A 15841-nucleotide genomic window follows, 5' to 3' on the forward strand; every position below is an offset into this window, starting at 1 on the left:
CCAATGCCCTCTCCAAGGGAAAACGAGAGTCCTCCCTCAGCCTCAGCACCTACATGTGAAGAGAAACCCTTAGGCCTCCTCCTCTTGAGGGTGAGGAGTGATTTTGGTGGTTTAGGTGCCCTGGTCATTCCAGCCCCAGCTCCTTGCAACCATAAAGCTCAGGGCTAATAGGCTTATGCCCCTTTTGTTCTGGTACCAAGATGATCAAAATTTCAAGATACATCCCCCCTTTTTTGGGCAATAATACTTAAAACATTATTTTGAATGTTCTTCTGAGTCATGTGAGTCCTATACAATTAATTGTGTTTTCAGAGATGGTTTTTATAAATAGGCATTATCATCTAGAGATGGATTTCACACTTGAGGAAAAGGAGAAGAGACAGAAGAAACGAAAGGCCACAGCTTTGAGAGGGCCTTCTCAGGAAGCAGCTGGCGTGACTCTTTCATTAGCCAAAACTGGGCCCTCGGCTTTGCCTGCTGCGTCTAATCCTGTCTACTGTTAGGCTCAGAGATGATTCTGGAATACCTCAGACTGCCCTAAAATGCTTTCAGACCCCACTGCCTCCCAGTTCTCCCAACTTTATCCGAATCCTCAAAAGGGTCATTACAGGTTTCAGTGACCCCTTTGACCCAAGGCAAAGGGTCCTTCATGTCAGAAGAAAAATAAGAAAGCAAGCCAGGAAAGAAGAAACAAGAACCCACTCCATCCCAGGGTACCATTTCCTCCTGCCCCTGGGTGACAGAGGCAGATTCTGGGGGCCCTTGGGAGGCTCTGAGCTACTTTTCAATGACTAGGCCCATGATCTCTGATAGAGGGTGTGGAATATCGAAGCTCATTAAGTCTTATTTCACCTTCATACCACTCCATGGTGTAGATGCTATTATCATCATCCCCTTTACAAATGAGGCCCAGAGAAGCCCAAACTTTAAGACACGTCTAGAAACTACTACTGCCAAATGAATAAAACAAATACTATCTAAAAATTCCCCAAAGAGCTTCACACCAAGGGAAAGAAGTGGTGCAGATAAGCAAGAATATAGTATCGCCAGTCCCAAAGGGACAGAGGGAATCCCGGTCACAGACAGACCTCGGAGATTCCCTAACCTCATTTAGCTTTTCTTTTTCTGGAAACCTTAATATATCAGGTTGGTGCAAAAGTAATTGTGGTTTTGGCCATTGAAAATAATGGCAAAGATCGTAATTACTTTTGAACCATCCTAATAATAATAGTGACACTATTGCTAATTTCATTCACAGCTAGACTTATACTTGTTAAACTCTAATGTTTATATAATATATACATTAAGTATACATTAAATATACATTAATACATACTTTTATGTAAAGTTTAGCAAGTATATATACATTAAAGTTTAGCAAGTATAAATATATACTTACATATAAAGAGAGAAGCACTTTCAGAAAAAGAACAAAGATCATTGTAGTGATAGCAAAGACATGGAATCAACCCAGGTGCCCATCAACTCTGGACTGATAAAGAAAATGCAGTGTATATGTGTGTGTGTGTGTGTGTATGTGTGTGTGTATATATATGTGTGTGTGTATATATGTATATGTACATATATATGTATATGCAATATATGTGTATATGTGTGTGTATATATACACATACACACACACACATATACATGTATACACACATACCCACACACACACTGAAATGCTATGCAACCATAAAAAAGAACAAAATCGAGTCCTTTGTCCTTTGCAGCAACATGGATACAGCTGGAGACCATTATCCTAAGGAAACTAAGCCAGAAACAGAAAACCAAATAGCCCATGTTCTCACTTATAAGTGGGAGCTAAACATCATGTACATATGGACATAAAGATGAGAACAATGGACACTGGGAATACAAGTGGACAGGGGCAGGGGCTGAAAAACAACCTATTGGGTACTATGCCCTCAACCTGGGAGACAATTCATTCATACTCAAAATCTCAGTATCATGCAATATACCTTTGTAACAAACCTGCACAGGCACCCCCTTAACCTATTAGAAAATTTCAGAAAAAAAGAACAAAGGAATGATTAACAGAAACCTTTGGAGAGATAAGATTGGGGAGGGGTATGCGTTATGTAGTAGCCGTATTCTATTTCTTTGAGTAGTGAGCATATGGTATCTTCTTATTATTACTATTATCAAAACACTACCTCTATGTTTTGTACATCTGTGTTTGCATGCCCTTCTGAATATATAAACATTTCATAATTTAAAAACAATTAGAAATAGAAAAGTGCTTGTGGGTCTATCAACATTGTCCCGAAAGACCATCCCAAATCCAAGCTGACGCCTGCAGGGTTTAGAACATAGCACACGGTCAAGATGTTGCCAGCATCCCGGAGGCCCAATATCATTGTGGGGTAATAGGGGGAAACCATCCAGGATGCTTGTGGCTTAACCCCGGGTCAGCTGAGATGCTGCAGCTCCGAGTCATCATGGTGTTGCTACAGAGTCTGGGTCATCCAGGCTCTCAAGTATCCGGTGGATTTCGTGGAAAACAGAGAAATCAAATGGGGGGTAGGAAGGAATATCTGTTAAATCAGTCCAACACATGTCCAGCATCACATGGGCTCATTTGGAGATGCTATGATACAAGCGAGTTGGAACAACATACTACCACAGCACAGCAACAGGGCAGTCCTGCAATGGGGTGGGGTGCTGCCCTGACATCAGGAGGTCTCCATGCTGGGGGTGAAGGCTGGAAAGACTGGATTGAGCAGCCAGAGGCCCATTTCAGGGGAGCTGACAGAAGACCCAACCCTGCCTAAGGTTATTTGCTGCTATCAAGAAGCCAGTGCCCAGGACCAGAGTCCACATGTGGAGAAGATGCCCAAGCCTCTGCGGCTTGAAAGCTGAAAGTCCCAGGAATGACAGGCAGAGACTACAGAAGGCAGGAAAGAGAAAGAGGAGATAGGGCTGGATAGGAAATATCAGACGCACAGGAGAGCCCAGCCAGGGTCATAGCCGGAGTCAGCAAGCCCCATCTCCTGAGCCTTTCTCTGAACTCCCACCCGCACCCCACACACTCATGCATCTCAGCTGCAGACTCTGCTGGTCCGGGACCCACCTTGCAAGATCCTGGGTGGTATCCCTTCCTTCCCCTGCCCACCACCTTCTTATGGCCCACCCTTGCCCCTTGAAAACAGAAAGCCAGGGAAGTTGTGGCTGATGAGGAAACACCTACCTGAAGGAGCACAGGGCATGTAAGTGGAGCCCGGGGGTGCTCTTCTATGAGGTCTCACAGATACTTCAGACCCAAAGCCTTCTGAAATGAAGAAGGGGAAACCTTTTATCTAAAGCGGAGCACGGACCGCCTCACCAGTCTCTAAGGAAGTGGGCACGAGAGGATCTTTCCAGGGACTTTAGTCCCCAGATCAGGGACTGCAAACAGAAGTGGCTTGTTGGGGGCAGGCATGCCATGTCATCGCTGGCAGGGGTGTGGGGGTGGAGGCTGGGCAGCAGCCAGGATGGCCTTCCCTCGAGGCAGGGAGTAGCAGGAGCCATGGGAAGGGGTGGCGGCAACCAGCCCCGGGCAGAAGGAAACAACCTCCCACCTAGGCACTCCTCCTCCTCTCACAGCCCAGGCTGTCAGGAGGGAAGAAGGGCCTTTTCCTTAGGGAGACCCACACTACCCCCTCCATCTCCAGATTGTAGGCAGCTCAGGAAGCAGAGCAACTGGGCCACGTGGCCCACTGCTAAGAGCGGGAAGACAGCTGCCCGAGGCAGGGCAGTGGAGGAGCCGCACAAGAGCTGGGAATGGGGCGGGCTTGGATAGCAGCCCACAGCCTTGGCCTCTTGGGACAGCTTCAAAGGCAGGTGTCTGAGATCTCCTGTCTGTGGAGACTGGGTGTAGGCGGAGCAGGTGCTGCAGGGGTTAAATACAGCAATGTATTGCTTTCAAACAGGATGTTTTCTGCCACTTTTAGCTCTTCCCCAGACACGCTCAACACCCCCAGCTGCAGTAGAGCTGACTCTGGTGCCCAGACTCTGGATCTTAGCAGCTGGCAGGGGGGGCCAGCAACGAGGGACGGGCAGAATTGTACCCTTTCCACCTCTACTCACACCCAGCCCTGCTGGTCCACCTGCAGACGTAGACAGACAGACAGACAGACACACACACACACACACACACACACACACAGAGTTTCCTTCTCTGATGCCAACAGGAGGTGACCCTGGCAAAGGCCTTTAAGTCAGAGCCCAGATGGGGTATGTCTAGACCCCAGCTTTTGTTTTTCTTTGGAGACCTCTGTCTTCCAGTAGCCTAAGCGGGGAAGGAGGAGAGCTCAAGGGGCTTTCAAGACCTGGGCCCAGTCCCAGAACTGTGAGCCGGCTGAGGCCACTTGCCACCCCTTCCAGCACTACCAGTTCCCAGGGAGCATCGAAGAAAACACCAGTGGACAATGAGCCGAGATAACCTAAGCTGGGCTGGCCCCCACCAGGGGCATAGGCAGTGAGAGGTGTCTGCTGAGGACAGGCGTGCTGCCACGTACTCCCGAGCCAGGCCCTCCTTTGCCTGCACTGCTCCTACTGCCCAAGTCCTTCCCAGCCGACCACGCTCTGCGGGGTTCCCCCTCTGGCCTTATTGACTCCTCAGGCTCCTTTCCTGGTGCGCAGGAAGGTGAGGTGGGGACAAGGTGGACACAGAAAGGAGCACTGCTTTCCTATCCTCAATCCCTGTGGTTTTCAGAGATCAGAGGTGACATCCAGGTAGACCACCACCCTGGAACTTAAAAAAATGTTTCTGGAGTATTTACTACATGCCAGGCCTGCTAAGCTCTGCATATATTATTTCATTTAGCCCTCACAACAGTTCTGTGACGCAGGGAGCAGTCCTACTTTACAGGTAGCAAAGCCAAAGTTCAGAGCACTCTGAGTGACTTGCCCAGGGTCCCACAGCCAGGCAGGCGGTGGTGCCTGGGGCCAAACAAGGACGGCTGATTGTAGTGCCCAACTGGGTCCTTTTCCAATGACAATCATCAGAGCAGATGCCTACTGCTCCGCACTGGGCCCTGCTCCATGGCTTTTCTGTGTACTCACTTACTTCAATCTCACAACAGCCCCCTCCAGTGGATACTTTACTGCCCAGGTTAGGGGTAGAAACTGAGGTGCAGGGAAGGTGATCGTCTTTGGAGCTGGATTTGAATCTAGGTAGCTTAGCTCTGAGTCATTTCTGCATCCCTAAGCCCCGGACACCTTTCACTTCCACTAAGTCGGGAGCAATGCAGAGAACAATCCCCAGGTCATGAGGGAAGAACCCGGGGATTGTTCTTGTCCCTCCAAGGATCCCAGGCCAAGGGACGGCAGGCCTCAGCCAGGATCCATCCACTTTCTGTCACCCAGCCCCTCTCATCTGGGAAAATCCCATCCAATAGATGAGCCTCTCCTCAGTCGACTTTCCAGTACTGGATGGTCCTTTTAGGAGAGATAGCCTAGATTCGGCCTCTGAGTCCAAGTGCAAACCTATAGGAAAGTGGGGCAAAGACACAAGGTGGAAAAGAGGACAGGTGGAAAAACTGCTTAATACCTGCTCTCTGCCACGTCACACGCCCACCCCACCAGCAATTCATGTTCTGAGTACACAGAACATCCCACTGCTTTTGCTGGGACCGTCCCCAGAGCAACCCTCTCCTGACCCTGCTTTAGAAATACCAAACCCCCAGCACTGAGCCTCAGAGAAGCAGAGCGGGAGGAGCTCGACTGTGTAGAAAGCCCCTGGCTTCCATCCCTCCAGGGCCCGCATCCCACATCAAAACCCTGCCTGACCCTGACCCCAGGCCTGACCTTGCCTTAGCAAGAAATGAGAAGATAACATATTTCCTTCCAGTCACTGAAGCCACAACCATTGCCTCTCCTACACATCTGCCTGTCAGCCCACACCACAGGCGGCCCCATCTTGCGACAGCTTCTGTTAAATGGGCATCCCCAGGGCAGTCTCGCCTACGGCAGTCTTGCAGGGTGATAACTGCCAGGTGTCCTGGGCAGAGCCCTGGGAAGGCAAAAATCAAAGTCCCTCATGGCTCAGTTTAACTCCGCATTGACTGGACCCGCCTAAGGGTGGTAAAGCTGTGACTCTGAGAAGGACCGTGGAGTGGACAAGAAGTCTGACCACTAATGTCTTTTCTAGCTCTGAGAGCATGCAACTCCAAGACTGGAATTCCCATCATGAGAAGCACTATTTTATTTTTTTCTTTTTAAGAGACAAGGTCTCCTCTGTTACCCAAGCTAGAGTGCAGTTGCACAATCACAGCTCACTGCAGCCTCTAATTCCTAGGCTCAAGCAATCTTCCACCTCAGACTCTCCAGTAGCTGGGGTGACAGGTGTAAGCCACGCCAGGCAAGAAGGCCTTAAATGAGATGAAGCTTTCTCCCTAATCCCTCACTAGCCAGATGAACCCCAACATTCATGCCTCAGTGAGTGAGACTCACTCATCCTCAGATGCCAATGAGCAGGAAGGGCACAAAAGATGTGGCCCCTAATCAACCCCAGGAGAGGGGTTCTCTCTCTGCCAGTTTGGGACTGGGGTGATGTAAACTGGGCTTTCTAATTGTTGACATTGTTTCAAAGTTCCCACTCCTTCTAGAAAGAAATGGAAAGCTAAGCTATTTCCCCACAGAGTGGGAGACAATTCTTCTTCTTCCTAAAGTTGCCACACACACAGTCAACCACGTGTTGGGCTTTTCTAGGAGAAGATATACCTGTGTGTCCGCCAGCCACAACTGCACATGTACTTGTGCGCGCACACCCTTGTCTTGCTATTTTTCGTTTCATCATCCCTTAAACTCTGCCCCATCGAGTGCTGAGCACTGCATGACCTACCTGACTTTTTATTTGTCATCTCTTTTTGCCTGGTGCATAACTCAGGCACAGCAATATCATGGCCAGCTAAGGTGATACCCTCTCTTCCTTCTCCGCCATCCCCAACATGTACCCATTTTCTTTGTCCAGAACAGTCTCAGTATCTCCCAGAAGAAGCTGACAGGGAACAGAGTGATAATAAGGGGGAGAGGAGAGGGTTTACTGTGTAAATAGAACATATCCAAACTACTTCCTGCCCCGACTGTCTCCCCAGCTCCTTCATACACACACGTTTTAAACATGGGTAAGAATAGTTAGAATTATTTTCTACAGACCACAATGTCCACAGTAAAACCCAATAGATAACATTCAGCTCAGAAAATCTCAAGATTGGAAGGCAACAGCACCACCTAGTCCAATCATCTTAAATTTCTTCTATAATATTCTAGCCAAATGGCTTTCTAGCCCACGTTTGAATAATTTTCCTAGTGGAGAACCATCTCCCATGGCAATCCACTCTCTCTGGATGACTCTATGCTTAGAAAGCTCTGTATCATGCACAGATGGAACAGCCCCCATAGCTTTCAATGGCTGCTCCTAGACAGCTCTTTGCAGCCATGTTAGACAAACCTACTAGGCCATTCACACAAGAGCTCTAGAGGAGGGATTAGGGGGCCACCATATGGTGCCATATGCACATTAGTAAAATGAGCCCTGGCCAGGCGCGGTGGCTCATGCCTGTAATCCCAGCACTTCAGGAGGCCCAGGCTGGTGGATCTCTTGAGGTCAGGAGTTCGAGACCAGCCTGGCTAACATGGCGAAACCCCATCTCTACTAAAAAAAAAAATACAAAAACTAGCCAGCGATGGTGGTGTGTGCCTGTAATCCCAGCTACTCAGGAGGCTGAGGCGGGAGAATCTCTTGAACCAGGGAGGCAGAGGTTGCAGTGAGCCGAGATGGCACCGTTGCACTCCAGCCTAGGTGACAAAAGTGAAACTCCATCTCAAAAAAAAAAAAAAAAAAAGAAGAAGAAGAAGAAAAGAAAAATTAAAAAGAAAAAGGATCTCTTTTTCTAAGACTCTTAGACTTTTCTAAGGCACTAAGCCCTAAGACATTTCACTTCCATTAGTCAGAAAATTATCATAAAAATAGAACACTCTACAATGCTTATGTCGTGAGTGAGGTTGCAGGGGAGAAGCTGCAGAAGATAGCCTGGTTTACACTTAATTTTGATTTAGACCCCGTCAACTTCCCAGGTTTGATCATGATCCCCATAAGAAGAGTGAGTAAGGTGGTAGCACAGACAGCGTCTGCCTTTGTGGCCTGCACCTGGAGAGAACAGCGTCTGTTCCACGGAAAGGGCCCGTGGAGCAGCGTGAGTGCTGGATGTGCTCCCAGCAGGGCTGCCGCCTCCTCTGTCTGCCACTTGGCTCTTTCCAGAGGAGGCTGGGTCCCAGAAACACAGCTCTAAATACCTCTAAGAACGTTTAAGAGGCTCACCAGTCATGACTGACTGAATGATGGGAAATTCAGTGGCTGATGACACCGGAGTTGCAGGAAGGAGTTTACCCCTGAAGCTTGTTCTTCATTAACCCTTTTGGGACTATGCATCACCTTTGAGAATCTGCTAAAAGTCATGGACTGACACCCCCTACAGTATCAGGATATATCAGTCCATTTTCAAGCTGCTGATAAAGACATATGTGGACTGGGAAGAAAAAGAGGTTTAAATGGAATTACAGTTCCACATGGCTGGGAAGGCCTCATTAATACGGTGAAAGGTACTTCTTACATGGCGGTGGCAAGGGAAAAATGAGGAAGAAGCAAAAGTGGAAACCCCTGCTAAAACCCATCAGATCTCGTAAGGTTTATTCACTATCACGAGAATAGCGTGGGAAGAGGGGCCCCCATGATTTAATTACCTCCCGCTGGGTCCCTCCCACAACACGTGGGAATTCTGAGATACAATTCAAGTTGAGATTCGGTGGGGACACAGCCAAACCATATCACAGGGCTCATGGGTCACTCCATGGAAACCAGGCTACACACACTCATTCACCAATGCCACTCTGGGGAGCTCTAGCAGCTTCTTGGAGCGTGGCAGGACTCAGAGCAGGGAGCCCATGAGGCCTCAGGCAGTGGGGCAGGAGATACACGGCTTACTTAGATAGATTTCCACTTCTTATCAACAATTTTTCCCGCAAGCTGCTTTTTTCCAGTGGAAACTCTGCCCTCAGCTTTGTCAACAAGATTTCTGGGCTGATTACTGCTCTCCAGGTAACAGGCAGGCTATGCTGGAGAGTGGCCGGTGACGCATAGGGGACTGGCCCATTTAGAAGCTACAGTCCAATCTCTCTGGTTTTATAGCTGAAGAAATGGAGGCCACACAAGTAGAACCATGGGTATTTAGAGGCTGGGAAGGGTAGCATGGAGGAGAAAATGGGGAGAGGTTGGTTAACAAATACAAAATTAAAGCTGGACAGGAAGAATAGATTCTGGTTTTCTGCAACACTGCAGGGTGACTGTGGTTAACTATAATTTACCTTATATTCCCCAAAAGCTAGGACAGAGGATTTTGAATGTTCACAACACAAAGAAATGATAAATGTTTGGGGTAATAGATAAGCGAATTGCCCTGATTTGATCACTGCACATTGTGTACCCATATTGAAATATCACTCTGTATTCCATATGTACAATTATTATGTGTCAACTACAAATAAAAAGAAAAAATTCTAAGAAAGTCAATAAAAACAAGAGAAGAGAAGTACACTCCCTTACTGTGTGGCCTTGGACATGTCACTTCCTCTCTGATGGCCTCAGTCTCTTCTCAGTCTCCTCTGAGGTAATCAGAGAGGAAGTGACATATCCAAGGCCACACAGTAAGGAAGTGTACTTTCTCATCTCCAGCCTGGCTTAGTCCAGGAGCCCCAATCACCTGCCTGAGTAGCTTCAGGGCGAGAGTGTGGTGTGGGGTAGGAATGGGCCATGGAAACAGGTGTGTACTCTCCCTTTGGGGCTGAGAGTTCCCTGTAGGAGGCCTGATGCAGACTGCAGCAGGACCACCAGCACTGACTACATCCTTCCAATCAACACAGAGAAACAAAAAAGTCGCTAGGATCACCTACGTGCTCCTCCCTGACCAACTCCAGCTCCTGGCTTCAGCTCCCATGGCCAGAGACATGAACAAGGACTCAAGACAGAGAGTACTTTAGAGGGAAGTGGGATATGCCTGGCCTGAGCTTTCTCTACTCTGAGTGAATTTTCCTGGGACACTAGCATGGGAGTACTTCCCAAGGATATCTGCTACAGGGAAAAGTTCATGAGACAAGGAGGCTATTTGTTCAGTGACTTAAAGACCAAGAAATAGAAACTGGGCAGACCCAAAGAGAGAGAATAGGTCCAGCCCTTCTTTGGGGAGACCCGAACTACTGCTAGTGTTAGTGCAGCTGATAGCTAAATGGGATTTTCTCTAAAAATAAAAGCAAAAACAAAAAAGCAACTCAAGACAGCAGAAGAGGGCTGCTTCCAAGCCATTCCCAAGCCCAGCTTCCAGTGTGGCTGCGTGCGTCCCTCCAGGCTAAGCATCTGTCTTAATGCTGGGACCCTCAGCCTGAGTCCACATAGGCCTGAACCACTCTTTTTTTTTTTTTTTTTTTTAAATTGTACATCACTCCTTTATTATGCTGATCTGGAAAAAGGATTTAGTACAGTTATGCTCAAATGAACACTGGGCCCATGTGGCAGGTCCAAGCAACTAGAACATGATTCAAAAATCCGTGAAAGACACACTTAGACAGGGCCACGAGGCATTTCACTGCCACGAAACAGAGCAGGGAGGGATTCTAAAACACACAGCAGGAAGCACTCCTGCCCCTCAGAGGTCAAGGAGCTTACCCCATATTGGTATGAGGAATGGCTTATTTTCTGATGACCACATGTGGGACTATTTCAACTGCCACGAGAAACCCTGGAAGGGTTATTGTTTTGTATTTTATATATATATATATATATATATATATATATATGTAAATCTAACACATAAAGTATATTCAGGACTGATCCCAACCTTCTAGAGCCAGCTCCTTTGGGGTCAGGGAGGAAACAGTTGTCACATTACCATGCAGGTTACATTCTTCTTCCACTGGAATGACCAGAGCGTCCAGTCAGTGACCTGACTGCAGAAGAGCAAAGGACCGGCTCCTGGGGGCAGACAGGCTGTCTTGCTTCTCCTCATTGGTTATGGCTTAGCAGGGTTCCTCCCCACAAGTCCTTACTAAACAAAGCACTCGCAAAAACCCAAGTCACTACTTTTAAACTCTCTTGGATAAGGGGAGCTTTCCCACAGCTTGGACTGAGAACCTGTGCCCTAGAAGTGCTATTCTGACTAGACTGTATGAAGGGAGAGGGTGCAGGAGACAAAATGGCTAAAATGAAAATGGAAGCCACTGGTCCCCATCTGCAGCTACAACTCAAGATGTCTACAGATGTGGTCAGTGTGACATGTGCAGGAGGGAGGGGCAGAGGGACCCGACGGGCAGGGAGGGTGCTCCTGGGGACAGTAGCCTGCCCAGACCTGAGCCACTCTTGCTCAGGCAAACCTCTCTGAGGCCCAACCACCTACCCCTATCCAGGTGGCCAGGCTTATTCTCCTTATTTTCCTTCTGGGACCAACATGATCTCTGAATCACTCAGACTCTTCCTGCATTGTATCAAAGGTCAGTATCCAAACCCCAGGTCCTACCAGCTCCGAGATATTTGGGATCCTTGGGATCAGACCCCTTGCCTTTGTCCAGCTACCTGGGCCAGCCTATGCCCCTGGCCACCTGACCACTGTTCAGATGCCCCCAGAGCCCATTCCTGTCTCCTCATCTACAAATAGGGACATGATAATACCTGAGTCTCAGGTCTTGTGTGGGATCAAATGAGCTGATCTCTGAGTAGCCCTCAGAAGGGTGCCTGGCACACCATAAGCTTTATATGTTAACTTTATTGGAACTGTACCTGGCTTTAGTATAATCACTGGAGAATCCAGGAAAATGAGAAGATCTTCAGGCCCCATAGAGGTGCTGTGAAGGGCAGGATGCCTGCTTCTCAGTCCCAAAAGCTCCACCCCAAACAAACATTGCCCAGAAAGCCACAATTTTGCTGAGCTGGGAAAAAAACTGACCACCCCACCCACTGTCTGTGGCTTCTAAAACTCTTCCAAAACTTCTTGGGGTGAGGAGATGTGAGTTGTTCTAATCTCTCCCCTAACCATCAGAGAAGCTGAGGTACAAATCTAGACTTTTCCTCCAAGTAAAAGATAAAGCCTGTGGCTCCCAAGTTGTCACTGATTACCAACCCTTATACCCATCGTCCTTCCTGTCGCTTCTCACCCAGTGTCACCTCCGTGCCCCACCTCCCCCATTATCAAGTGCTGGTCCTGTACCTGCATCTGTTATCACTGTAGTGGGACCTGAAGCTTGACTACCTCCAGGATGCCCCTCTGACTGTTACCAGGGCAGCGGCACTACCACCACCCATTTCCACCCACCACCACCTGCAGCAGAAAGCAGAACTCAGGAGAAGGCTGAGGTGGGTGCCGAGGGGCTGGAGTCAGGAGCTGGCAGCGAGAACTGTGGAAGCCCTGGCAGAAGAATGGCCCCACCATTCCACTTCACCTAGACATGGGGTGGGCTCTGGCTCAGTGGGCCTGGACTCCTGGCTGCCCCAGCTCTTAAAGGCCTGGGAAGGCCATTCACTTATCCTAGGATAGATTCTGAAGCCTGTGTCAGAATCAGGAAAGGATCCTCAGGGTCCTCTGAGATGGGCAGGGCTGGGTTAACTCTCCACCAGGCAGCTCCGGTCCCGTACAGGGCTGATTTGCCCAAACATATCCTCTCCAACTTCTGGGTTATTAGGGAGGGGTGGACACTTCCCCCGTACAGCGTTCATGCAGCTTCTCGGGACCTGGGCCATGTGGGAAGTTCCCACTCACTTTCAAGGGCAGCAGCAGGCACCCCAAGGTGACATCGGCCGCTCCTCCATTTCTGATCTGAATGACTCCCCCTAAAGAGCTTCTCTAGAGCGGTTTGGTCAGGCTTCTGGCCATCCTTCTGGGTAGGGTCCCTCTTGGGGACACCCCTGGAGGGCCAGGGATGGGATGTGGCAGCATTTCTTCTTGGCCTGTGCTGGCCTCTGCTGCCTTATCTCTGATGGGGACGCTGCCTATGTTTAAGTGCCGGCCACACGGAAAGGCCTGTACTGGAAGTGAGAGACGCAGTGGTGAGCAAGACATAGACCCTGTCTTCTGGGAGCTTACAGTCTACTGCGGATTAGGGGGTGGGGATGGGGGACAAACAGGAACGTCCAATTCAGTACGACACGTCCTACAATCCAGGTAAGTGCCAGGTCTAAAGGGAGCATATGCGAAAGCCTCTGCCTCATCTTAGTGAGAGAAGAGAAGAGAAGGCTCTTTGGAGGCGGTCCCCTCTCAACCTCTCCACGGAGACAGGAAGAAGCAGAGGAGTTTAATGTGGTAGTGGTAAGAGGCGTAAGGAGCACTCCAGGCAGAGGATACTGCACATGCAAAGGCTGAGAACGAAAGGGAAAGAACATGTTTGGGACAGAGAAACTCATTCAATATGCCTGGAGAGAGGGAGAGGGCGCCAGGAAGAAACGCCCCAGCTGACCACGCTCATGTCAAAGGCCTGTAGGAAGTACATTCCACTCTTTTCTCTGCTTCTTCAAGTTAAACCCAGTGAGTCTTGAATATCAGGCATTTTAAATTATTGCCATGATTTATTGAAACTGAAGACTTTCAGACCCCATTCAGATCCCCATTCCAACCTGAATCCACCTGGAGGGTTGTGAAGAAAATAACAACAGGGCCTCTCTCATTGTTTCATTGAGAGGTTAGCCATGCATAGGCCTCTTCTGCGGCACAGCTGAAGTCCCAGCCAGGGTACACACAAAGCCACTGTCCCCCATAGCCCTTCAGGGAGATCCTTAACCCTGAGAAGAATAGGACCATCAGTAGTTGAGCTAGAAGGGAGAGGTAAAGGAGAGAGACCTGAAAAATTCAGCCTAGCTGAATAGAAAAAAAAAAAAAAAAAAGGGTTTTGTGGGAGAAAATCAAAAGAAAGAACAAATGATTCAATAAGGGCAGATGGAAGGAAGGTTAGTGAACAACTCAGCTGCCATATCACCAGTGCAATCCTTACTTAATTCCTCAGTCTGTCCAGGGTGGCCAGATATGGTTGATGGGCACAGAGAGAGGTGAGTTGCCCACAGCTGCAGGATCCTCAAACCTGCCTCCACCAATCCACTCAGCCCACTCTGTTCTGGTCAACAAGGTTAATTGCTCGTTGCCAGGAATTTGTCTAAGGAAGGGCATCAGGCAAAATACATGATGCTCACAGAAAACACGCACCACCGACGGGTGTGGAACATCTGATATGCAGATAGGCACATGCCAGTCCATATCCTGAGTCTGGCTGTCCAAATTCACTGCTGGCCAACATGACACAAGCCTTGTCTTACCCTCAGAGCTATAATTGAAGATAATCCTCTTGGTTCGATGTTTCAGATCAAATATCAGAATCTGTCTGGAGTATTCTTCCCCAGGGCCACAAAGTGGTAGGAAACAGCTGCCTCTGTTCTAACCCTTGAACCCTAACCAAGTTAGGATTCCCCTTCCCCAGCCCTACCCATTGGTCATCTCCCTCTTCTTTGTTTTTCTTTGGTAGCCAGGGGGCAAAGACAGAACAGATTTAAACCACAGAGTACTTTCCATAAATGCTGCCCCAGGACAGCGAAGGAGCTAAACTCAGGGTCCCTAGAGGAACAACCTCTTTCCCTAGAGGAGCAACTTCTTTCCCTCCAGGTGGTCAGCTCTCTGCAGCCCCCGAGTTGCCCTGAGCCCGGCCTGCTGCTCACCGGGCCTCTGAACCAGCTGGCAGAAGTTCCACTCCCTGCACTCAACACTCTTTCTGGCAGAGCAAACACCCCTCAAGAAGGAATTTGATGTTACTCAGAACCTAGTTTCAATTAAAGGACTTGTGGGTGAAACCCCATTTCCTCTGACTGGGCTGGGCCCCACTAGGTCAGTTGGAGTTGCTGCCAGGTGAGCTGCAGACAGGTAGCATCCTAGGGAGGACGTCAGTGGCCAAGGTCCATCTCCGTCCCGGGGGGAGATGCCCACTGCTTCCCTTCACTCCCCCGCCCTTACTTTTCCCAGAATTCCCCCTGACCTGAAAAATAACTCTGTAGCTAGGCTGGTCTGTAGCCCAGGATTGAATTTTAACAGAGATGAAAATAATTCCCCCAGTGAGCTATTTTCTGCCCAGCTTTCGGAACATAGCTCAGAGTGACAGGCACAGTGGGGCAGGGGAGGCTGGCCTCGGGTCACTAACTAGGGCCACTATCCATTTAGGGCCCTTCCCACGTACACTCCCGCACTCTTGCTGGCACCAGATTTTATAGAGGTAACTGCCTGCCACACCTGCCTCCACCTGTGGATCCACATGGGGCATGAGGGTGGCAGGATAGGGAAGGCCCACAGGAGTCAGGGGTTTCCATCCTCCATGGCTACAGCTCTTACAGAATGCAAGGAAGAAGAGGAAAACACTGCTACTTTACCAAGCCTCCAAAAGGAGGTTCTATAAGACTCTTGTGTCAGCTGAGATAAATATTTTAAATATGTTATAAAAATTGTTACACTGTAAAATTACACTCTATAAAAATATTAGCTATTGCCTTACTATTATTTTTCCAGGTATTTAAGAATAGGAAAGGAGGAGGAATAAATTCAGGTAAAAAGGGGAAGGCTGTGAAAAAACACCGTGAACGATTGCATGGAGCATGATCCATTCATTCATTGTCTACCAAGCCCACCCCCAAACTTTCTACTTTTTATTTTTTTATTTTTTATTTTTTGCCTTAAGACTTTATCCTCTGTTAGTTTCCTTTTGATTTTTTCTCACACAGCTTTTCTTCTAATACCTACAGGGAAATACCTTCCTGAGAAGACAG

The 15841-nt window shown here is 48.6% G+C and overlaps 1 protein-coding gene across 12 annotated transcripts in view; it reads right to left on the minus strand.

The window, feature by feature from the left end:
• Positions 1-15841, minus strand: part of VDR (vitamin D receptor) — a 105715-nt gene that overhangs the window by 38184 nt on the left and 51690 nt on the right. For 6 of the 12 annotated variants that reach the window (XM_074006732.1, XM_065524108.2, XM_045365129.3 and 3 more), the window contains one exon: positions 3212-3292. The exons of the other annotated variants lie outside the window; for them this stretch is intronic. In XM_074006732.1, coding sequence (XP_073862833.1) covers positions 3212-3230 — 19 coding nt within the window. In that variant the 5' untranslated portion in view covers positions 3231-3292. The remainder of the gene's footprint in view (positions 1-3211; positions 3293-15841) is intronic. 12 annotated transcript variants of the gene reach the window in all.

This window comes from Macaca fascicularis, chromosome 11 (assembly GCF_037993035.2).
Source record: "Macaca fascicularis isolate 582-1 chromosome 11, T2T-MFA8v1.1".
NCBI lineage: Eukaryota > Metazoa > Chordata > Mammalia > Primates > Cercopithecidae > Macaca > Macaca fascicularis.